The sequence below is a fragment of the Epargyreus clarus genome, unplaced genomic scaffold (genome assembly GCF_041222505.1).
Source record: "Epargyreus clarus isolate Ecla_fem2 unplaced genomic scaffold, WU_Ecla_fem_2.2 ptg000024l, whole genome shotgun sequence".
Classification (NCBI taxonomy): Eukaryota; Metazoa; Arthropoda; class Insecta; order Lepidoptera; family Hesperiidae; genus Epargyreus; species Epargyreus clarus.
Window position 1 is genome coordinate 6532378 of NW_027332231.1, and position 26302 is coordinate 6558679.

The 26302-nt window shown below is 33.2% G+C and overlaps 1 protein-coding gene across 1 annotated transcript; it reads right to left on the reverse strand.

Annotated features, from left to right (window-relative positions):
* Positions 1 to 21610: 21610 nt before the first annotated feature.
* Positions 21611 to 25268, reverse strand: LOC140752474 (uncharacterized). The gene is made up of 2 exons (XM_073086799.1): positions 24576 to 25268; positions 21611 to 23074 (listed from the first exon to the last, which is right to left on the reverse strand). Exons 1-2 carry the CDS (start codon positions 24870 to 24872, stop codon positions 21611 to 21613), a joined length of 1761 nt encoding a protein of 586 aa, XP_072942900.1. The 5' UTR covers positions 24873 to 25268.
* Between the last annotated feature and the right edge of the window lie 1034 nt (positions 25269 to 26302).

The following is a 26302-nucleotide window of genomic DNA, read 5'->3' on the forward strand; positions in this document are numbered from 1 at the left end:
ACCTAAACGTTCATTGACTTACATTCGAGTCACAATAGGTAAATTATTTATAATATGCTTCATTGTTAAACGACATATAAATGAGAAACGTGTAAGTTTTCAATATTAGTAAAAGATACCTATATGCATAGAATAGTAAATATTACTTACTCCTTTTAAGAAAATGTAACTAGTTTTGACAATTGAAATTGTCACTGTCATCAATTTTAGTTTTTGAAAAATATTAAAAAAACGTAGTTTTTAGATATTTACGAATGAAACGATATTTCTCCGCGTTTTTTCTTCGATTTCGTGTTTTTCACTACTTAAATGCGCATGTCGGCATTATTCCACGTAAATTACAGCCATTAAACGGCTGACAGAATTGTCAGCCGTTTAAGCCTTTTAATGGCTTCCTTCAATCACAAGGCGGTGAGATATCTATACCTATATATGCATATATGTAGGTATATTTTATTATATGTAGAAGAATCCGGTACTGTGAGACAGTTTTTTTATAATTTTAAGGTAGTAAACAAACATGCAGTCCACCTGATGGTAAATGGCTATTGCCATAGACTTCTGTAATGAACTCCAAACTAGAGTATTATCTGCGGTCGGCCGTTGATTTGCTACGCCTGAGGACAAAGCTGGAACTCCTCGGATGAGTATAGATTCCTTAACACCCTTCAAACCGGGGCACATCAGCACTGTTCTGTGCTGTTGCTAGATCTATGGTTGCTAGGCAGAACAAAGTGTGGCAGTGGCGAGTCTGAAGTTGAACTATAAAGGGTTCTAACGTTCAAAGTTATGAAAAGTAGAGTTTAGTATCACTCAGAAATAAAAACATATTCTTTAAAACAGCAATAAATAAAGGTACCCGGGTAGCACTCAGAGTTAAAAATATAGAACGCTAGTCGTGTTTAAAGCAGAAAAGGTTTTATAGTAATATTTTTTTAAACTTCAATTCACGTAACTTTCATTGTATTTATTTGTCATAAGGTTATTAGCACAGGTGTCCACTTAATCTACATAAGAATCGCCATGAATAAATCTTATTTGTATTAAAACTACATCAGAAGAAGATACATTAGGAAAACCCAACCGGATGTCAATGACGTCATTGCCAAACCAGTCCAACAACAATTCCATACAATTATTGTAATTTAATGATACATATCAATACCACAACATTCCTATACGGTATTCCAAACCTATTATGATGGGCAATATATTTAACACACTAAAATGATTTTATGAGACTTGACCACGTGATTTCCGCGGTAATTAACTTATGTTGTGTTATGACAGTTATTGATAATCTATCTATCCCATGCTTGCTCACCAAATATCGAAGAAATTATGAAATTTCGATCTTTACGAGCGTTTATTGATAAAAATGCAATTTATACCTCTGCTAATAAAATTGTCGCTGCGAGTAAAACATTTCAGAAAATTCCCGAAAATGTGACTGTAGATTTGGAATAGGGATTTAATCATGAATATTAAACAATGAATATTGAATAATCTATCCAAATCTGCACGTCATTTGAAGCTAAATACGTAGACGTCACTCTTTTTTTTTTTGTAATAAAAAAATCATTGCTTTAATTATTGTAAAAGCAGGAAACGAATAACTATCTATAGCTACTTAATTCTTGATGCTGCTTAGTAACAAGGTGATATTGAAAATCTCCTAAGATAAGAAAAATGAATAGTTTATGGTATGTAAGATAGATAACCGTAAGATATAACATCTTTTCCGGAATATTTATTTCTATTAGAATAGGTAAACTTATTGATAAGATTTTCATATCAATGTCTATGACGTGATAAGGCTCATACTGTCAATCGATCAATTAATTAAATTAAAATAACTTATAGTTAGTGTTTTTTCTATGCGTGGTATTTTTGTCTATGTTACCGTCATTGTGAATGGCTTAATTAACTTACCGCTACCTTAATAGATAAGTACATGATTCTTCTTTACATAATTTGGTCTGGATTGAAAAAATAGCATAATAAAGCTACCGTAGGTATTTTTGAACATACAATAATAAATTAATTAATTAAATGGTTAGATCTCTTGTGACACGGAATACTAAAAACAATTCATATTCGTAATTCAAGTCATTAATCGTCTTTGAAAGTTTTACAAAAAAATCTTTGTTAGCCTATTGAATATTGAAGAACAAAAATTATTTTTCGAATACATGGAATGGAAAAGAAATGACGTCAATGTAGGTAAATAATATCTTATTTAAATTTTTACGACCTCCTTTAATAATACCTATTTGTCTAGAGTAATCTTATCAAGTCCATTATTTTAATATTCAAGTATGAGCATGAGTTTACAAGGTATAATAATAGTATACATAAAAAAAATACAAAGGTAACTCGTATTTTGCATTTATATAAGTCGGTGGCTTCGATCACTAATAACTTACTAATAAGAACGTCGGTGGTAAGTAACTCATATTTAGCATTTATGTGGGTGCTATAATCATTTACATGCTTTCCACCTGATTCCGTCCTCAAATAGGATAAATGTCAGTATCTGTAACGTATTCAATATGTTATGTACGATTGATTTACAATGTAACTTATTATAATATTTACCTAGAATTATTTAAAAAAAATGTATTTGTACCTAGAATTATTTAAAAAAAAAACAAATTGTAAAATTTGTGAAAATCTTCGTAGTATCTCTACAAGACTACCAACCAAAGTCTAAAGAGTTGGCGCTTACAATTCGCTTTTTGTGTAGATTAGAAAGCAAACGTAAGCTTATACTTCAACAGTATTCACTGGTAGATTTCTACGCGCGCAAATATGACTGTGACTCTCTCTTGAACTTTGCGCGAACATTCTACCACAAATAGCCTTGGAGTGGAAATCAAACAGTACGGCAGGTGACAAGGCACCATCAGACGGTACACCTAGTTCCATACATCAGTGCGCCGTTATGTACGCGAGGTACAAAGTCCACACAGTGACCCGAGCTGACGTCATAACTTCTTATATTAGGTACCTACTGAGAGCGATGCGATTAGAAACACGTATCGGTCGAGTTAGGCTTTTTATTGTGTACAAAAATTGTTTAGTTCTCAACTTTGCCTCTTTATTAATATTGACATTACAAAGCATAATAAAAGACAACAATGAGTACCTATTATGTTTAAGAAGAGTTGAGATTTTATGTAATAATCATAGATTAGTAAAGATACTTCGCCGCCTTGAATTTGAATGAAGCCACAAATGGCTTATTATCGTAATTTCTTTTTTTGAATTCTTGACAAATAAAAACATTTTTCGAGAAAATTTACGAATAAATAACTAATACTGCGTAATTTTCAATTACAATGTACAATTTACATAATGAATAAATAATTATTTCAAATATTTTAGGGACGTTTTAGCACGGAGACGTGGCATAACTTTTTTACGCAACTATTTCAATTCTCAAAACTGGGTACATTTTCTTGTTAGGAGTGAATAATCTTTACTAATCTATGGTAATAATTAAATAAAGTTAGGCACGAAAATCTACTTTAAAATAATAATTTAAAATTCTATTATTTTCTATCTAATACCTATATTCTTTAATTTAATATTCGCATATTTATGAAGTAAGATAATGCGATGACGATAAAATAATTTTCACAACTCGTATGTATGTTTTAAAATATTTTAATACTAAGTTATAAACTATTACTTAGATGCAATATTCATAGAAATAGACAAATAGTTAAATCAAAATGTTTTTTACTAAGTTTCATAAAATGTTATCTCTCGTATTATAATTTATTTGACATTTTCCGGTTCAACGTACAGACACATTCTAATTTATTTTTATTATAGATTGTATATACGAATTGTGCAACTCTGAGTACCTACGCATAGATAAGTACGTTATGTGACATGTCAGGAAAGCCTCTCTATTGGATTATTGTAAAGATTTATCTCGTAACTCCGTTTCGTAGAAATAGTATGTAAGCAGTTTATTTCTCGATACAATAGATAAGTCACGCAATGTTTTGTAGAAGGAAATAAAGACACTGAAGAACTAAGCAGACACGTCTTATATTGCATGTGGGTATGAGATGAATATTTTATTACATTCTTTATATTATTTATGTTCATTTGAAAAGATCTGCCCCGTTCTTCTTCGGCGCTCTACATTTTGCATGTATACTATAATATATAAAGCTATATTTCTTGAGTGTATCACAGTAAAAGAAACATTTAGAGGAAGATGATAAAGGACATTGCCCATGAAAGTATAGACCGCCGTCCAGAGTTGCATCAAATTGAAACTTGTTGTGGACGATGTATAATTAAGCAAATACTACCACCAATAATTATTTTTTAGATCAGCACCCGGGTTCTGAAGTTATTTACCGAAATGTTACATAACCTCAAAATCGAAAATATCCGACGATAGCTTGATGGTCAGTTTTAACTGATAGTAGATACCTATAATGTAGTTCTATTAACGTATTCCATTTACTTTTAAAGGTAGTAGGTAAAAAAAACTAAAATAATCCTAAAAACCTAAAATAATGAATTCCGAGTATAAAATACCGCCATTTTAATTTTTAAGGACAACAATCAACATATCGTCTTATTTTATCTTAAATGGAATCCTCTGTTCAAAGAAACTATTTAGTCCAGGAGGAATTGGCGCATGAGTACCGAAAACTATTCCACCTCAATTTTTTTATGCGATCCTCTTTAAATTGTCCTACTGGTGATATAAATGCATGTTGCCATGGGGCAACCCCGTGCCATATTGTTTAAACTGAAATTGTTTAAACAATTGCAAGGAATTGTTATTTTTCAACCGGACAAATTTTTTTTATATTCTTTATTGAAATACGAATAAAAAAAGTCCTATGACTTTTCACGATAAAGTTAATATTTTTAGAGATATGAATTTTTAAAGGTTCGAAAAATCTCAAATTTGGGTACTTTTGACCCATGAAAAATATATTAAAAAAAAAAAATATAAATAATATATTTTTTTAATTCTTTATACAATAGTTAATAATATTCTTAATAGAGACTTTTAAAAATTTACTTTTTTATCAGTTTATATTATTTTTTTGTTATTATCATAGTTATTATCATAGAGAGAGACGGCGATACTTAAAGGTAAGCGGCGCATACTTGTGAGCGCGTGAAATTAACTATTATAAAACAGGTATAAACAATTAAATTTTTAAAAGTCTCTATTAAGAATATTATTAACTATTGTATAAAGAATTAAAAAAATATATTATTTATATTTTTTTTTTTAATATATTTTTCATGGGTCAAAAGTACCCAAATTTGAGATTTTTCGAACCTTTAAAAATTCATATCTCTAAAAATATTAACTTTATCGTGAAAAGTCATAGGACTTTTTTTATTCGTATTTCAATAAAGAATATAAAAAAAAATTGTCCGGTTGAAAAATAACAATTCCTTGCAATTGTTTAAACAATTTCAGTTTAAACAATATGGCACGGGGTTGCCCCATGGCAACATGCATTTATATCACCAGTAGGACAATTTAAAGAGGATCGCATAAAAAAATTGAGGTGGAATAGTTTTCGGTACTCATGCGCCAATTCCTCCTGGACTAATTCTGATCGACAAACTATGTAAAAAAATAAAAAAATAATTTTAATATTACTTTCATTTTGACGCATAAGAAAAATCATTAGTCAAAACACTATTAGATCTTATTGAATTCCGAGTATAAAATATCGCCATTTTAATTTTTAAGAACAACAATCAACATTTCGTTTTATTTTATCTTAAATGGAATCCCCTGTTCAAAGAAACTATTCTGATTGACAAATTATGTAAAAAAATCAAAAAATAATTTTAATATTATTTTCATTCTGACGCATGAGAAAAATCAGTACCAAGAATGGGCATTCTCCTTTTCATAAATACTTTATAACAATGAAAATTATGACATTTGGCTTCCCGCCAAAACTCAATCTTTCCCGCCAGGCCGCACCGCACCGCACCACACCGCGCCACAGAATAAAAATCACTGCCACAATAGCTTTTAATAAAAATAAATTCATGATAAAATTATTATCGGCCATATACCTAGACCTAACTAGCTTCCTTTGAGCACAGACTTTAAGACATTTACTCAAACCACAAAACGTAGTCGCCACAAAATACAAAACTAAACATGGAGCTGTTATTACAACAACATTGTGTTGTTACCTATGGAATCTTCCAAAACAGTTACATAACATATCATTTACTGGAAATATAAACGTAAATTACTATCACAGAAATATATATTTTTTGTCACATAGATGTACAATAATAACTTGTATAACATATAATTATTATTTTTCCTTTCCAGTAATTGAGTATTCTTTATGTAATGTCCATAAATCTTTCTTGTTTATACTCTCAAAGTCCCATTATGTGAAATAAATTACTCACAAAATGAAATATGTCGCTCTTTCTTCAGAATAATACCTATATATAGTAACAAATAATATCTTTACATACTAAAGTCAGTAACTAACTACTATAGTTTCACTAAAGTTATTGGTCAGGCGGATTTATTACACAGCATTATAAACGTCAAATTATTCCAAACTCGCGATAAATACAAAAAAAAAAGTTTTAAATTCCTATCTCTATAACTCTACAAAAACTAGCTACTTGAACAAATACATACACAAGTATAAACAAATACATACATACGAGTAAGTATACAAGTATAAACAATATAACTATTGTTAACCCAAACCTACCGCCAGGCCTACTTCTTTTGTCCTTGTTGTTCCTGGACTAGAATAGGGCTACGGTATCCCCTGCCTCTCGTAAAAGGAGACTAAAAGGAGGCTTCCGGGGTTGCGGGCGGCAAGAGTGGTAGCTCGAACCGTCGAGTAAGTGACCCCGGGAACACCAGATGGTTTGGGAGGAGTGAAACCTGTTCCCCCAGGGCAGAGCCCGATCGGGGCATCGCGCTTGGAGGATTCCGGTTATGTTCCGGAGTTCACTAACAAGCGATGAGGACGGCCTCCGGGGGGGGTTTTAGTGCGGTAAAAATCCCACATAACCCGGGATCACTCCGACATCGTCGGGCACCTTTTTTGCCCCTTGTCAAGAAAAAAAAGGCCTACTTCTTTATCTGATAAAAGTAGTATTCAGCCCACTATACGGTGGTCACTACAAGCCATGGACATGTGCAACAAACTTCATATAAAACACAAGTAGATACATATGTGTCAATCGATCCTTGCATTGCTAGAAGAATTAAGATGGAGTGCGCTGAATTTTCCTTACCACACCCTTTAACCAGAACAAAAGCATTAGACGCCTGAGATAAGATTTCTTACGTTAAAGTAAGTAAGTATCACTGGTTATTTTCCAGAATAAAGTGATATAAATAAAGTAACCAAACCGCCGTCCGTTTAGTGTAAACAAAATTTAATTTTGAAAGGGACCAAAGTGGTTTTATTTATTTTCGTATCATTTTAATGAGCATTTAATATGTGATATGCATGCATTAATATACATAATTAGTACAATTTTGTTATATTTTAGCATTAATGTACTGATTGCTACATATGCTTATGTTGCGTTTTTATATACAGCAAAAAGTTTATTGAAATGAATAATGCAGTAATTCAAATATTAAGCGTAGTAACAATCCAAAGCGATTTTAATAATTTTATTATCGCACACTGAGATCATCTAGAGCCGAGTTTGTTTTCATTCTTCCCCATTCTTCACCCATATAGAATTGTAATGACTTGTGTAATCAGACTCCATGTACTCGGATTTAGTAAGAATAATTTATGATTAGTTACTACCTTTTTTTTTCTCGAGGGGGAAACCTTCAAAAGGTACCCGACGACGTGGGAGCGACGCCGGGGTATGTGGGATTTTTACCGCACTAAAACCCCCCCGGTAGCCGTCCTCAACGCTTGTTGGAGAACTCCGATATCTCCAACGGAACACAACCGGAGCCCTCCAAGCGCGATGCCCAACGGGCACTACCCTGGGGGAGCAGTTTTCGCTCCTCCCACATCATGTAGTGTTTACGACGATATGCGACCACACATACCGCCGTCCTTCCCGGAGTCGCTTGCTGGACGGTTCGAGATGATTAGTTATTACCTACGACTTAGTTCGCATAGACTATAACTAGAAAAATCAATCCTATCTTAACCCTTTACGTTAATTTTCCATAAAAACATTGAAACAATTGCTTCAACTTAGACAGATTTTCAAACAAACCCTCAATTTTCATGTAACGCCCTTAAAGCTCGTCATGTAAGGCCCTTATCAAAAATCATTTCATTGCTTATATCATAAAATGAACACGTTGTCCAAATTTCGTGGTGCCAACTCCAATAGCTTAAGCTCTACAATGGTATGTCAGTCGGTCAGTGAATGAGTATCCTTTCGCTTTTAATACCGCGTATATTTTTATTCTCGTTGCGTGTGGTAGGTATATTAGGAATTACGAGTGTGAACTTTTGATAATATGTTGCTGTGTTCATATATTAGAATACTTGTCTTATGTCTGTTAAAACCAAAAATATAAATATGTTAGTGAAAACACAATATTATGGTCTGTTGATTCTTAAACACATTAAGGTCTCCTTTATTTATATGCTTAAAATAATAAAGGTAATAATGAATTTTAATACTTGTTTAGGCACATTAAGACCTACCTAATCATTTAGGAAACAAAATTAAAAATTAAATTTGGAGTATTTAAAACCTAGATTTTACCGTAAATAAGTTCCTTTTTACAAACAGATGGTGCTGGTTAATAACGACTTAAGTAGTGTCATTTTGTCAAAAATTAACCTTTAAAAATTACATATAAAGTAAAGTACCTAAAATATGCGAAACAGGTTAAACGTTTTAAAGATAGAATTAAAATAAAGTTACGTGTACCTTGTACCGTGCATTACAATATGACATGAGGTAACAATGTGTTATTTACATAATTACACGTCTGTCTTTATTATATTTGAACTTACATCAAACTACGCAAAAATAACAAGGTTTTTCTAAACATTATCTTACTCCTCAATGCATTAAAATCAATATATGAACAAGAACATGCTCTACTTTATTTCGAAACGAAGTAACTACAGGTACGAAGCATTCCAACGTGTTTTTCTGGGGAAGAAAGCATCTACGAGCAACCTCAGATAGTATTCTAATGCTATTTAGGATTGACGACAAATAATTATGGGTGGCAGTCAATGATTAGTTTTTATATGTCATTGGTGCTTATTTGTTTTCTAATTCTGTATTATAATCTATAAAATATGTATATTTAACCTATCAATCTGTTTTAATTTTTATTATGTAGATCAATATTTACTACTTCCCCATTGCAGATGTTATAAATGTTCTATAACTATTTTAATCATATCATGTATAAAGCTTGTTGTAAAAAATAACCGATATTTATAAATAAACTCAAACGACTCAAATTATATGATCTTAACCTGTATAATTTAATCGGTTGCTTAAATAATAAATTAATTCCTTAATCCTGTTTCACAATATCTTCCGCATATAATACGAGTAAAAAGAACACAAACACATAAATATTTATTGATTTAAAAAAAGATTTATAAAAATATAATCTTAATTTGTCGTAAATATCAAATACCTAGGAAAAGGCACCTCAACAGTCAAGGTTAACTCAAATAATAACTCTGTATATTTCCCTAGAAATGAGGGTCATAAGTGTTATAATTATAGTGTCTGTGTTTTGTCGCACTGTACGGGGTGTTTCATTCAGTGTTCGGTAATGTACTAGAAAGTCATCCTATTATCTACTACCATATTTACTTCTTTTCCCCCGGTTTCGAATTTGTCTCATTACGAGAAATCAAAAACTAGAAAGATAGAGAATGTCCTAAAGAACCATAATAAGGGATGGAACTAAGAATTCTCTACTTCGATCCAGAATACCAATTGCTTGAATTTGTATCACCATTTGGAAAGTTTTTTTTTATATTATAGTAGTAGCAGACGAGCATACAGTCCACCTGATGGTAAGTGGCTACTGCCGCCCATGGACATCTGTAATCAACCCCAGATAGGATTAGATATTCCCACCTGAGGTCGGCCATAGATGCGCCGCTACCCCTGAGGACTAAGCCTCGAAAAAGTCTGTCTCCCTTACCACACCCTTCAAACCGGAACACAGCAGCGCCTAACACTGCTGTTATTAGGTAGAAATAGGTGTGGCAGTGGTGCCGCCAGAGTCGAACCACAAAGGGTTCTACCACCTTCAAAAATTGTTGATCGAAGATTCTCTACGATTATATTTAACCACTGCGCTAAATAGATAAATAAAAATAAATAACTCATACGTCGACCAAAAAAAAATGTCGCCAATCTGCGCACAACAAAGTGAAAAAGGCTGCAAAAATGTTGTTGGCATTACTAAATGCGTTCAAACAAAACGAGTCAAATCAAGGCTGTTCAAAGTCCATTTTCGATTTGCGTCGTGTAGAGTCAACCGGTTGTTGGGAGCGTGAGACGAAAGCAAACTGAGATCGCGGTCAAACAAGCCTATATTTTTAGAAAAAATATCTAACAACAGATAGAGAATAGAGATACCAGTTATTTAGTAACAATTAAGTCGCTGGGTAAAGTTATTTACCTAGAACCAATGACATTTTATACTAGGTTATACATCTATGCCTAGAACAGTCAACAGAGTAAATAAAACTGTGTAACTTAAAACTTGGATGTAGCATTGTAAATTTCCATAATCATTGCAAATTCCAACACCTATTATGAGTGATACATGACGTAGAATGCGCTCTATAATTATGTATGAATTTATTTCTAAAAAATACGTGACCTGGTATGACTACTCTGCATTGTAATTACTGCAATTCTCGTCGACATTTCTATACTGTGCAATATACATAAAACAATGGTCTTGTCATAGCTACACATAAGGATTGTAGCAACATATTCGCCTATATACTCTACATAGGCTTGTATTTTTAAATGCGTACTAAAAAGTTATATCGAAACTTAATCCTTACTGATTAAATAAGCTTTTTCATCTACAAATCTTTTTCGATTAATTATCGTAAAATAGTAACTACATAATAAAATATAAGTACTACAATTAAATAAATCAATAAAATTCAAGTTGCACTTGTGTCAATTAAACATTATTATTTTCCCCAATAAACCTTGAGTCTCACAATGGGTGCTCTATACAAGAAATATTAATGAGTAAAGTCGGCTAACTGCAGTTACAGTACGTGGTAAGTGCTGTTAATTAATTTATAATTTTGGAATATAACTTAATTGGACTAAAAATTAATTATGACAACTATACCAATCATATTAATGATCTCGTAGCGTAATTACCAACTTGGTATATTTATTAAATTAATGTCAAAACTACTTCGCAACGATACGCTTCCAATGTGTATAATGTATATTTTAAACCATGCAGTATGTACTAGCCCCCTCCTACAAAGGATGCGTGCAGATGCAAGAAATAAAAATATACACCACCATACATACAACCACCCACACATGTTTCGCTCCAAAAGGCATCATCAGGGTAGGTTGACTCTACGACGGGTAATCGTTAAGATTAAACGGTGTTATTTGAAAGAATATTGTCTATTTTATAATCTTCATCGTGTATATCGTCTTTATATCTAAAGACATTGAACATGTCAGTTCTGGTAAACAAAATCATACAAATACATACGTTAATACGCATTGTATAGAAAAATACTTTTAGTCTGCCAAATCACGCGCTTATGTCTGTAATCGGATGTAAATGAACCCTAAGAAGTACGATTAAATTATATTAAATAATCCGATTCTAAAAAGCCGAGTGCGATTTAATAGATTACGCGCACCTTGAAAATATAAGGAACCTTCATCCGTTTAGTATTTTCCTTCACAGGTAGAGCAATCAATTCTTTATAAACCATCATAAATGTAAAATTTAGAAAAACAATAATAGGTATACGATATACCTTCCTATTAAGCTACTAAAAAACAGTTACTTGTCTTATATATAAAATTCTCGTGTCACAATGTTAGTTACCGTACTCCTCCGAGACGTTTTTACCGATTTTTACCAAATTATATATGCATATTCAGTAGGTCTGAGAATCGGCTACTATCTATTTTTCATACTTCTAAGTGATAAGGGTTGTTCACCCTTAACATTTTTTTATCTATATGGGAACACAACGTTTGCCGGGTCAGCTAGTTTTTATATTAGTTTTTTTAACTTTGTAAAAATATTTTATAAGTATCCTATGAGTTTTTTATGAAATTATAAATTATATAAGTAAAAAAGTTATTACATCGATATGTTTTCGTTGTAATTAATCTTGTTTTTGTATAACTTAATTTTAATAACTAAAAAACCTTGTTTATTTGTATTGAGTTACCTTGTTACAACGGTAGTATTAAACATCTAAAAACTTCATGCGTCATACCATTAAACAAATACCAACCACCTTGTATACTTTGCTGTATACCTACGTAAGTATTTAAGCATACAAAGAATAATCTCAAAACCTTATATGGCATATGAAAATATAGGAATACTAGCTGACCTGGCAAACTTTGTACCGCCTCAAAATCAATTTATCAAATATATTTCATATAAAATATAGCCTATGTTACTCATGGATAATGTAGCCTTCGAATGGTGAAAGAATTTTTAAAATCGGCCCATAAGTTTTTGAGCCTATTCATTACAATCAAACAAGCAAACAAAGTTTTCCTCTTTATAATATTAGTATAGATAGGAATATTTTCATTTATTAGGTATATTTCATGTAACGCAAATTACTAGAGATAAACTCGTATGAAAATTGGTTTATTTTAGTCGTGTTCTCGGGAATCAGGACATACGATCAAGTAGAGTCACTCCGAGATAAATAAGCATACAGTCCACCTGATCGTAGGTGGCCGCTGCATCCCATGAACATCTATGTTTAATCCCAAATAGAGAAAAAATATCTACCCTTAAGGTGATGAGTGCGGTTTAACTTAGAAACCACCCTTATATCACACCCTTCAAGTCAGAACAGCAACACATACCTCTGCTGTTATAATGCTAAATTTAGAACCTAATAAAAATCACAGATATACATAATTTAAAAGTAAAAGACAAAAATATTTTTAATCATTGGTAGATTGATAAGATTTGGCATAAGGTAACCTTAATTATATTTCATGATAATTATAATTGCGCATTTTATTTATTTTTCCACTAAATAATACGAGTATGATGTGTTTAGAGTACCTACTATTAGATTAAGTACCAACTCGTACATAACAGTAGGTATGTAAAAACTACAATTGAATCTTTTTATATGGTAGATATATAATATTATATGTATATGTCAAAATAAATATAAAGTACTTAACACAATCTAACAAGAATTATCTTTCTAGAATCTTTACTCTTCACAACATATTTATATTGTCTTGAGAATAGGTATTTTCCCCTCCTTTGCTAGAGTTAAAGATAGAGTTAAAATAATAGCTATTTTCAAGTAGTACCTACACTACTTAAAAACTTAAAACTGTTTCAAGATCTCTGTTATTGTACTTTACCAGCCTTGAAAATTGCACTTATTTACTTGCAAATAAACTGCAAATAACCTACAGTCCTACATAATTAGGTTAATATACAGTATGTATAATTAAAATGTATAATTATTTAAGGCATAATGTAGTATTTCCTCCGTATTCAATTCAAATGGCAGTGTAATTTATACAGAATTTCCTACCTCGTTAACTAGCTAATTTGCGTCAGTGCAATATTTTCTTTGTAAAACGGGTTTCGACGGACACCTTCAAGGGTTAGCGGCCATAGAACCCGAGATAAATAACAAATAAAATCAACAGTAGGGACCTGAGATGCACGTGGCCTTTATATTAAAAAGTTGCGTTTATTTTGTATCACAAGACATAAAGGCCATTATTAATTGCGGGACCATAGAACTACAAATGTCTCAACATCGTCCTATATCAAATAAATACAATATTTATTGTAATGATGTATTTTTCATATATGAATATGTAGTCCACTTGAGGGCAAGTCGCCACTGCCTCCCATGGACATCTGAAATCGAACCCATATAGCGTGAAAGTCTTCGCTGAGGTCGGTCAGAGGAGCGGCTTTACCACACCCAGGAGTTGCTTTACCAGTGCTTAACACTACTGCTGAAATGATGATTATAAGCCTCCAGAACCGATCCCCAAAGGGTTTTACCATTCATACAAAAGACAGTCATAAGTTACTACGTTTAATATCTATACTTTTTATACTATCAAATACTATGTTTAATTGCAAGTTAACAATAATTGTTTAGAATGTTTTCTTCAACAAAAATGGCAGACGCGTATTAGATACGTGTTTATTTTATCTATGGATTTCCTAATTCTTTATCTACAAGTTATCATTTCCCTATATTACAATTATAATAAGTGGCAAGTTTATCTAAAATATCGCAATATTAACCTATAGGTATTTTGTTTACCTACACTACTAACAATAGACGAATGGAATATTCTAGTCGACTTTTTGTAACAAAATTAAAATATATTACAGTATATAATGATTAAATTACGAAATGAAAAGATTGCAAAATTTTCCATCGTCTTTAAAGTTTTTCTTATAGTTATGGTTATCTATAATGTAAAAGTGTAAACAATAAAGATATTTACGCTACGATGAAGACTTAGATTATAGGTACTCCAAACTTATTTGATTACTACCTAAATTTTGATTTCGTTAACAACTTCGTTCAAAGAATTTGCACTGTAAAAAATGTTTATAAGCAGTAATAGCCAATGGTTAAGAAATTCGGCCTCTTGATCGATTCCGATCGGGTTCAAATCCCAGAAATCTGATTTTCCACAAACATTTTTGATATTTCAAAGTTATGTGCGTATTAGAAATTAAGTATCATTTGCTTAAACGGTGAAGGAAAAGTTGTGACGAAACCATACCTGAAAAATCTTTAAAAAAAGTTCAGAGGTATGAGAAGTCGCCAACTCGCAATTGGCTAGCGCGAAGGACTATGGCCAAATCATTCTTAGAGGACACCCGTGCCCGTGCCCAATGGGTCAGCAATGGGTTGCTGATGATGATGATGAAAATTTTCATACATAAAAAACTAGTTTCCTTAATACGTTTATTCATACTAAACTATTCTAAGAGCCCTTATCCTGTTAAGTAAATTACCAGTATAATCTAAGAACCGGATACTACAAAATGAAGCAAAACCTGTTTATGTTTATTTGAGTAGGTACTTTACTTACAAAGGTAATTATGTGCTAGCATGTTCTACGCTATTTTGTACGAGGAGCCTCGATTTCGCTTACATGCAAAAATCCTAGGTATATAATGTATAATGTATAAGTTATTTAGTATAAATCGGAGCTAGATTAAGCTGTACGATTGAATTAGTAGCTATCTTTTAGAAAAATGACAATTAGGATCATATTGTAATTTTTTTTAAGATGACTAAATTAGCCGACTCTACTAACTCCGATTTTACCTTAACTAACCTTGATATCTACTTTTTACAACGGTATATTTTTATTTATTCGACTTTAGTAGGCCGCTAATTACCCTGATTAATCTGATAGTCACAGTCGCCTAACATGTTAAAACGAATCACGTCACGAATCACGAATTTACGTCTTTGAATATTTTGCGAATTTATTGAACTTCTATCATAGATTAGTAAAGATTACTCGCTCCTAACAAGAAAATGCAACCTTTTGACAATTGTCACTGTCAATTATTTTCGTGTTTGAAAAATAGATATCCATTAAACGGCTGACAGAATTGGCAGCTGTTTAAGTCATTTAATGGCTTCCTTCAATTACATTATTAATTTTCAATGATTTTTTTCAATTTGCATGTCAACGCATCTTCGCATTAAATTATTAGTAAACACAAAATATCGGTACTTGTGTAATAAAAACAACCTTTATGCAGTACATATTTATTCAATGATCACATCAGGTTGTACTGTTACATATATTTGATTCATCTTAATTCCATCATCACTTATTTCTTTAATGAACCTTTCTTGGTTTGCTTTATTTCCACATTTTCAACACAACATATTATCAGGATAACATAAAATAACATTGATCTAATGTATTTTTCTCCCGCCCCCTAACTTCCATTTTTAAACACTGACAGTGACAACTATTCTTCCTTTTTCTTAATTCGAAATGTCACAATTATCAGATCGGATACTCTATACCTATAAGGTTTTAGTATAAAATTGGTTAAAAATAATTATTAAATTCGGAAATCATGACACTTGTATATTTTAGAATAACAGACTGACCCTTATTTTATATTTCAAGTAGGTATAATACAAGTATGTTTGTTATCGATGACCAAAGTTTGCTTTCTTGAGGAAAACGAGTGTTTAACTGGTTATGGGCGGTCTATTGACGTCGGTATACAACGGATGTAGTGGATATACACGAGGTAGGTACAATTATGGTATTTTACATTAAATCGAAGAAGTTGCTATGTAAATGACAATTGGCAAGATGAATGGAAATGTAAACAAATTAACATTTACCCGTGTTTTAGATATGAGTGATATTCTATAAATAGGTCACCTCTCAAAATGAGAATGTAAGTCATAGTTCACCGCCAATTGGTAGACTTCACAGGTAACTTAAAAAACTTTTTTAAAGATTTCTTAGGAATGCAGGTTTCCTCACGATGACGGAAAGCTACAACGACGGATTATTGTGGAAGTACTTATTGTTATTAAAATAATTTATTACTCCTAGTACAATTTTGGGTGTTTTTATCGTCACAATTTTATAGTTTGTTTCTAAGTTAGGTACTTCTCTTACAAACAAGTCTAAAATAAAACAGTTTCATAAAAAAACAGCTTGAAGATTTTTTAGAAAGTGACTAACCATTTCTATGTGAACACTCTCGACAGCTCGTATAAACTTTCCTAACCATAAAGTTAATGTTTTGCTAATCAACGCGTTTGCTGCAAGAATCACCATGCCTGCAATGTAAAGGGATTTTATGTATACATTTGGAGTAGCTAACGAGCTTTCGGTCCATTGATGTTAGGTGATTACTGCCTATAGACATATGTGATCACCTCTATATAGATCAGTTTCAACCGATCACAGATGAATTGCAAGTTGCCACTGACTCTACCTTTCAAATCCTAGCAAAATTCTCGCAAATATTTAAATAATAAAAAATACTAAACATGGTACGCTTCATTACACTGAATACTTATTTTTGTGCAAGCTTCGCGTATGAATCGATTACTGGTTAAAAAACATAACCTTTCCTTGGCAGTGGGGTAAAAATATACGAAAGTACTTAAGACTGAGAATGTTATAAAATATACATTTTCAGTACTAAGATAAAACCTACAACATGTATATAAATATTACTATGTTTATCATATAATTAGAGGTATGGCTAAAAATTAACGCAAAAACAAAAATATGGAAAACACCTTTCTAATAATAATTATAACAACATAATATTTTTATTAAACAATAAAATACTTAATTAGCTTAGCAACCAACACATTTGTGTAATTACAGTTAAATTACATCTTAATTGAAACATTATAAAACATAATATTATTTGCCATGATTAGTATATTTGTTAAGTCTATATTAGGTATCCCTATTATACTGACTATAAAAAGAAATTAATTAAAACTTTTCTACTAAAGTAATCTCCACTGTAATAAAATGTATCTAATCATCTATAATAATCATCTATAATAATCATATATAGGTATATATTATTTGGGTGAAATATATATGAAATTAAACTTGAAATTAGAATTATAAATTGAGAACACCCAGGGCTGAGTAAGTTTTAGATTTCCAAATTTATTTAATAATTTACAAAATATTATTTTTATAAGCCACATTGCTGAGTATAGTTTTAAGTTTTTTGTTAGAAGGCCAACGTCGTTTACTTAAATTGTTTAATTGCCAAACTTATCCGAGGCGTTCCCTCAAGGGTAGCAACGTATAATAGGTATATGTGGTCAACGTCAGACAGGAATCTTGTTTCTGGGTTGATGACGGTACCCTTACCAGGAGTTTTCAAATTTCGACAAATATGACTGTTTTGGTATTTGTTTACGTATGGGCCAATACGATTTCATAGTTCTGACACACTCCGCTAGGGCTAGGGCGCTGATTGGAATTTGTATGGAAACGTAAAAACTCCTGGTAAGGGTACAGATCCATAGACAGCAGTAGTCACTCACCACCAGGTAGAATGCTTGCTTCTTTTCTACTACTACATATACTATATAAGAATAAAAAACTACATTATACTTTTTAATTCGTGAGACTAAAATAAATATAAAAGTTACAGTAATTATGAGACTAAAATACTTAATAACGTTTTCCATATTCGTTATTTTAGTTAAAACTTGAAAAATATTTGAGGTGGATGACCTTCTGTTTTGAATGTACAGTTACATTTTAATGTAAAAGTAACTTCAGTTTTAATTATTACCAATATTATTGCAACATTGTTCGCAACCTTTGTAAGGTACATCAAAGAGTACGTTTCCACAACAATTGGTAATAAACTTTACGATGCTATAACGTAGACAGTTAAGAGTTTGAAACACTAATGGGCTGAGTAGGCCTCCTAGGGCGGTAGATTTTAGGAGCGGCAAATTAATCTCGATTTACCTTCCTTACTGAAAGAGGCGTTTGGTCTGGGCAGCATTGAACTAGGACATCAAATTGTAGAGAACAGTAGGGGCGGCAAAACATGAATGACTGGCGAAATGTAAAAATCCGCCACTGCCTTTCCCATAGGACATCTTAATGAATTTTATTCCATATTGCATATAAGTTTGTAAATATCGCCTGAATTAAAATAAAACAAATATCAATTAGATTTTATGGGATGGACTAGGTCCATGTAATGAGTACCTATTTTTTTTTCACACTAATCTCTATATATCTCATACATGCATCACGTACATTATGCTTACCTACGTCATTATGTATTAGCTATGCAACGTCAATATCTAATTTCATATCCAAACAAAGTAAGTAATCATTGTAATCATCTTAAGTGGTTGTACAATGTATTTGAGTAGATTTTATTGGTTCACACCACAAAAGTTCACACACTGACATCATTTTGAATTTGAATATTATCTGTGTAATCACAGTTTTTTACAATGAGTTGGCTTTTAACAGGTCCAAGTTACAAAATTCGATACTTTTTAGAAAATATAATATGAAAAAATGCATCAATACGTGCCTACGTTTTTATATAATTTTATGTAACATGCTTTGTTATTTTCTGTTTTTAAGGGTTATATCGTGATGATCTGAAATGCATCCAGAGGCACTTGGTTTGAATACAATACGTGATTAGAATAATAACATTATTATAAATGCAATATGGTGAACGCTGTAAAACAGTCGACCAAATATTTTTTAACATTCCCATGACATGACTTTAAAAAAAGGTTTGAATAGGTTAGATTAGAAAATCTTCTGCTATTCGAACCCGGCCATCCGACTAGGTCGAAAATGATACCACTGAGCTGATATATTTGAAATATAAAAGTTAAATTTCAACTCTTAAACGCAACATACATACATTTTATATATACAATTCTCGTGTCACAATGTTAGATACCGTACTCCTCCGAAACGGTTTTACCGATTTACACCAAATTTTATATGCATATTCAGTAAGTCTGAGAGTCGGCTACTATCTATTTTTTATACCCCTAATTGATAAGGGTTGTGTTCACCCTTAACATTTTTTTATTTATATGGCAACACAACGTTTGCCGGATCAGCTAGTTTTATTATAAAATTCATGTCCAGAATATGCCTAACAATAATACAATTTTTAGAATCAATTGTATACAAAAGAATTTGTCGTCGTAAGGCCACTAGAAGCCTCTGCGAAACACGTTGGTCCGATAAGCACGTAGAGTCGCAGGCTCTACCAAGTACTACAGTGATAGATACCGATGTTTTGTGTCATGGTGACGACCTTTGGACGTGATTCTTAATTGTTTAATACAATTTGATACATAAACGGTACCTACAATAATCAAGGCTCTAACTATGAGATGAGCGAGAGATGTAACTGTTCGACTCCGGCGGCACCACCGCCACACCTATTTCTACCTAATAACAGCAGTATTAGGCGCTGCCATGTTTCATTTTGAAGGGTGTGGTAATAAGGGAGACAGACTTTTCCAAGGCGTTCCAGCTTAGTCCTGAGGGGTAGCGACGCATTTGGGGTCGACCTCAGGTAGAAATATCTAATCATATCTGGGCTGAGATAATTAAACGAAATAATTATCTAAGTATCTGTGGTTGATTACAGATATCCATGGGCGGCAGAAGCCACTTACCATCAGGTGGACTGCATGCTCGTCTGCTACTCCTATATTATAAAAAAAAATCTACAAATGACCCGGTGGATAGCGTTGTTAAAAGGTAGTGTCATACTAACTCAAACTGCTTCTTTTGGCATAAGACCAGTTAAGGGTAGATGTGAGTTATGTGACCCACCTAGCCTTGCTCCTAATTGCATGTCTTATCAGTAGGTATAAGCGCTATGTATAGGCCACATGCCTGAAGCCACCGTGAAGCACAGGTGTATTGGAAGAGCAATAACAAGTATTCACCTATGTAAGACTTCACTATATGTAAGATTCTAAAAATAATAGCATTGACCACTGCCTTTATTAGTACTAGTACAAAAAAGTATTAGTACAAAAAAGTTTTTAAAAACAAATTCAAGTTTGTCAATTTATTTTAAATCAGTAGAATAGAAAGACGCAATTATGTTTATATTTTTATCGGTTCAGAGCTCAATTTAAATAGGCAATAAGCCGATATTATCATTACGATTACAAATTATTTCTGTCGCAAATTACCATGACCTACGCATGATTCAGTAGTTCGTAATAAATCATTGCAGGTAAGTACAATGACAGACACGCGTCACTGACCTGCCTTGAATGAAAACTTTGTTAAGAATACTAACACTATACTATGAAATTATTTATAAATGTGAAGATATTCAGATTGTTTTAGGTATTTAAATTTAATTTTAGCCTTAATAAGTAGAACGTTTAATATTGTGACAAATTATAATTGAAAGAATATTATTCGACGACGTAGCGACATCTAGTAACGGTAATAACAACTACAAGTACGATATTTGCTACGATGTAAACGACCGAATGATTTGTTTGTTAGGTAGTCTTCCATATCATACGTAATACACGCTCATAGATGGCGCTTTTACAATTGATTCGATCAAAATTATTGTGTAGTATAAAATGACAATGTACAAGTATGCTTTGCACAGACAAATATATCTTTGTGTATGCTTCGTGACGGTTATGGAGGTCAAGGAGATTTATTACATAGCAGGGTTAACGTAAGTTAACGTAATTATTTAATAAAATACTTACTTTTAAAAAGAAACAAACTTTATGTGATATTGTATTTTCTTTACTAATAAGACACAAAACAATTAGTATAACATTCATGTTGTACATGAATGAACACGAAATACCTTATAACGCTATGAGGGTTGCTTGACGTCTGTTGCCTGATACAATGAGTTAATTGCAATATCAGATGACACGAAAGCCATGGACTTAGCGAGCGTGGCTAATGATAGTGTGTCCATTATAACTCTATTTGCAACATGGTTTAGTTTAGCGCCCTTAGACTGCGCAGTATATTTAACTGCGAGCTTAATAACTCGCTCACAAGCAAGAGATTTAGACGTTGCACTTTTTGCTTCTTTCCCGGCTTGCTGGGCAGCTGTCTTAGCCAAGTTCATCATTAAATCTTGGTGATTAGACATCCCATTCTTAGCTAGCTTCACAGACATTTGCACTTCAATAGATGCCGTCAAAGAACGTCTCATGGCCACTACGCTAGCTGCAGTTAAATAGGCCACATCACCCGCATATAGTATTGCTTTTTTCGCTTTCAATTCCAGCTTTTCTAATTTTTGTTTTGATTTCTTTTCGTTAATGTTTTCTTCTTCAATTTCAGGTTCCATTTCCATTTCAGCGACAATATCGGGATTCAGTGCATAAATATTTAGTTTTGGGTCGATCCAGTCATCAACGAGGCCCGGTGCATTCGATTCTTGAGTCTCCAAAGTTTGACTATTTATAGTCACATGTGTTCCATTAATTTTTTTATTCAAAACTATTGCCTCTGTTTCATTGATAGACGAGCCGTTTTCAAGGTCCAAAGCTGTTTGATTCAAAAATCCTTTTCTGACTGTTACAGTATCTGGTTTAGTATTCAGAATATGCAATGATTTTCTGTCATTTATTACAGAAAAGGGTGAATCAGGCACGTCAAAAATGCTCATAGGCCTGTTTGTAGTATGATCTAAAGGTGTTTCGCGTACAGGTAATGTTTTATTTAATATTATATTATACACGGTAGGTGACCGAATAGTTGGTGATACAGTAGTGATTACATTTGTCTCGTCTTCTAGAGCTGATCTTTTCTTACGTAAAGATAAATCAACGGATTGTTTTTTAGATAAAGATGTAGCGTACGTAATATCTTTCAAAGCAGATACAATCGATACTTCAGCTGCAATTTGGGCTAACCCATAAACTAATCTATGAAGCTCAGGTTCAGTAGATTCTCTAGTTATAGTAAGGATATGCCCAGATAAAGTCCGCGAGATATAATCAAGAATTCGTCTCGTTTCTATTGCAGTAATACCTTTATTTTTTCCTGGAGCGTCAAGAGCTTCTCTAGTAATTCGAGTGATTTTGTCTTGTATTTCCAACTTTGAAAGGATAGCAGAAACTAAATCTTTCGAAATTTTGTATAAATTTTCCTCCATTTCTGGATTGTGTGTTACATTTTTAGTTGCTTTTAACACGCTATCATCTAAATGCTTCAATACTTTATGTGGAGAATTCAGTACAAATTTATCGCCTACCGATTTGGAATTTAGCTGGTTTCTAAAATCATGTATTGGAGATATTCCAGCCGATATTATATGAATCTGAAAAAGCTAGTAATTATTATAGATATTTTTTTTACCTGCGATGGATTTATTTAACAAAATCTTACCAATATAAGAATTAAAAAGTGAATAACTAAGGGTCCCATTATAATACTGCACTCGTGTGTCTTTAACAAAAAAATGTACTAAAATATGTTTCTTGAAAGTCATAAATGTTGATAACTTAACGATTTCCAATAATTGGCAATTAAGATACGTTTTTGTTTGCGTGACTGGTTGTTAATAAATGTGTTAATGTTTGCATGATTTTGGTAAACAAATTGAGTATAAAAAAACATATCTAAACGTTATAAATTATTTTGAATTTATGTGTTCAAATAATAATTAATGAAATATTACGTCTTATATTAAGTAGAGTATGTAATCTGATTCGTAGAGCTCTATGATAATACGCGCTTTACTTAACTATTATTTATTAATATTGATTTTACCATTTTAGCCAGCAAATGCGTTGTACATCGTAATCCTCCGTTTACTGTGTTCAATTCTTCTGTACACATAAAGTGGACGATACACGTAGTTATTACTTGCTGCTGTTTCAAAAACTTCATGATTACCGCTTTTACTATCAGAAATGTCTAGTGGATTATCGTTAGACCAATTTCCAGTACTATTATCTTCTCCAATACGATCGTCTATCGACTCTTTATCTGAATGTGTATCGAGCTCAATCACTTTTGCTTCTGTTTCCATGGCATTTAAGAAGGACAGTAATAAAATAACTACGATAACTCTCATGTCTCTACAATTGCTAGTCTACTAAGAAGGACATACAGATTCAACATATATATGAAACAAATGCACAATCAAACCTTTCATAGTTAGATTTCTCGTGATTAACATAACGACAATTTAATGAACATAGAACTAGTGTATTGTAGTTATTGTTAGCAAGAGTAAGATCGTAATAATATTGATAGTGAATTTAAAAAGGATAGAAATGCAAATGATATAAAAAATATACTTAATTTGGATTCTATTATTCATACGTCATGTTCTTAACCCTTGGATATATTGTGATAGTACCGCCCGTGAACATCTGTGACAAGTTCTTATTATAGGACAGGTTTTACCTAAAGCCGATCATAGATACGTTACCACTTCTGAGGACTAAGATAGCCTTATATGTAAGCTAGCCCGCATACACGCCCTAACACCGCAGAACTGCTGCGCGCTGGAAGTGGGCTAGCTCTTAGGCCGTCAGACCCTATCAGCTAGAAATTAATGTAGCGATGATTCGTAACAAAGAGTGGGTTTGTAATAAAAATACAATAATTCATTTTTGAAACATATTTTATAATAACAAAAATCTTAAGAATAGATACAATAACGAAGAGGTTTAAAGGGCTTAAACAACGTGAAATAACAATATTAAGAAAAAGAGTAAGACAATCATTAACATTAGCCGAGTGACATTCGCAGCAGTGTTCTTTGATAGGTTTCACGTATATAGGGCTCAACCGAGGAAGGCAGGGAGTACCTTGATGCGTCCACGACCATCAAGTTGAGATGTCTCTCCGAACGGCGATGCATCTACATCGCCTCCTGACGGCAGCAGATCGCTTTCCTGACCTCCAATGGAGCGACGAGCCCTCTCTAGCGCAATCTTAGAAGCACCAGAATTGCCTCCCACAGCACCAGATTCCGAACCGTCTTTTCCTGTAACTGATGGTGTTGCTTCTTTTGGGATGTACTGGATCACGTCCTCCTCGGCCGGTGCGCAAGCGCAGGCCGCTAGCAGCGCCAGCGACGCGACGACAAACAACATTGAACGCATTTCCAACTGATCCGAACGATCCAATCTTGCTTAACACTGAAGTTAGATGAACTATAATCCTAATCCCCACGGGCACGGCTTATAAACGGTTTTTCTGATTACAGAACGTATTAAACTTATTGAAAATGCATACTCAAACAATCCTTATTATTGTTTGTAAAACAAGAACTGACGCACGTATCGAAACAATATGTTCTAGGTATCTGCGATGTATTCTGTAGAAGCGAGGACTGGTCTAATAGGTTCTTCACGCTCCTTGACTGTCGAAGGTGCTAATAGAGCGCTAATACCAAATATAGATGATGTATTTGATAAAAATTATAAGCAACAAAAATGATTAGCACTAAGTCATGCGAGCATATCCAAATTTAGATAATGGTTGGGTTGTTTTTTTAATAAGTAACTACAGAAACTATCGTAGGTATTGTGTAGTATTATATATACTGCCTATATCTCGGGACTAAAATAGCTACGATATTCCCTGTCTTGTAAGATTCGACTAAAAGGGTGATTACAATGTTGTGGGTGGTAAGAGTGAATCTTGCCAGAAAGCCCGGGAGGAGTAAGTATTAAAGTACACATTAGGTACTCTTACTCGTAGGTAGACTTAGGTTAAGACACAGATAGGACAGGAGTACCTACATACACTGTGCACATAAATGACATTGACGATGGTAATCAAGTGGACTACATGCTTGTTAGCAGTATGTTAGACACCGTTAGGCGTGCCTCCTGAAGGAGAGCGTATAGTCCGCGTAAAAGTGCTAGTCCGCTCTGAATATACAAATGAATCGCGGCGCCATAGCAATTTATATGACTACACCTGCTCGCAACAACTTCGCGAACTATACCTCAAGTCCTTTTTGCAGAGCGGCGGCTACATTCAATAAATCTTCTTTTTATTTTTATTATAGGTATCTATAGCCCTTTTTTTAACGAAGGGGAAACCTTAAAAAGGTACCCGGTGCCGTGGGAGCGACACAGGGTTATCTGGGATTTTTACAGCACTAAAACCCCCCCGGTGGCCGTCCTCGGCGCTGCGTAGAGGACTCCGGGATCTCCAACGGAACGCAACCGGAGTCCACAGTCCACAGGGCGCGTTGCCCCGTCGGGCTCCGCCCAGGTGAGCTTGAAACTCACCACACCATCTGGTGTTCACGACGGTATGCGACCACACATACCGCCGTCCATCCCGGGGTTGATGGCCTGGCGGTTCGAGCTCCCACTCTTGCCGTCCGCAACCCCGGAAGCTCACTTTTAGTCGCGTCTTACGACAGGCAGGGAATACCGTAGCCCTATTCTGGTCCCGGAACTACAGGGACAATAGTGTCTCTGCCTTACCAGACTAACAACACCCTTCATATTATAACACAGAACAATTAACATTGCTGATTAATAGCTAAGGTATGGTATGTATGACGGTGCATTAG

Bases quoted from the DNA above. Each gene is read 5' to 3' on its own strand.
- LOC140752474 (XM_073086799.1), bottom strand. From the start codon at position 24,872: ATGCGTTCAATGTTGTTTGTCGTCGCGTCGCTGGCGCTGCTAGCGGCC. The intron at 23,075-24,575 runs GTACTCCCTGCC...TAGCTTTTTCAG, and splicing joins ATGGTCGTGGACGCATCAAG to ATTCATATAATATCGGCTGG.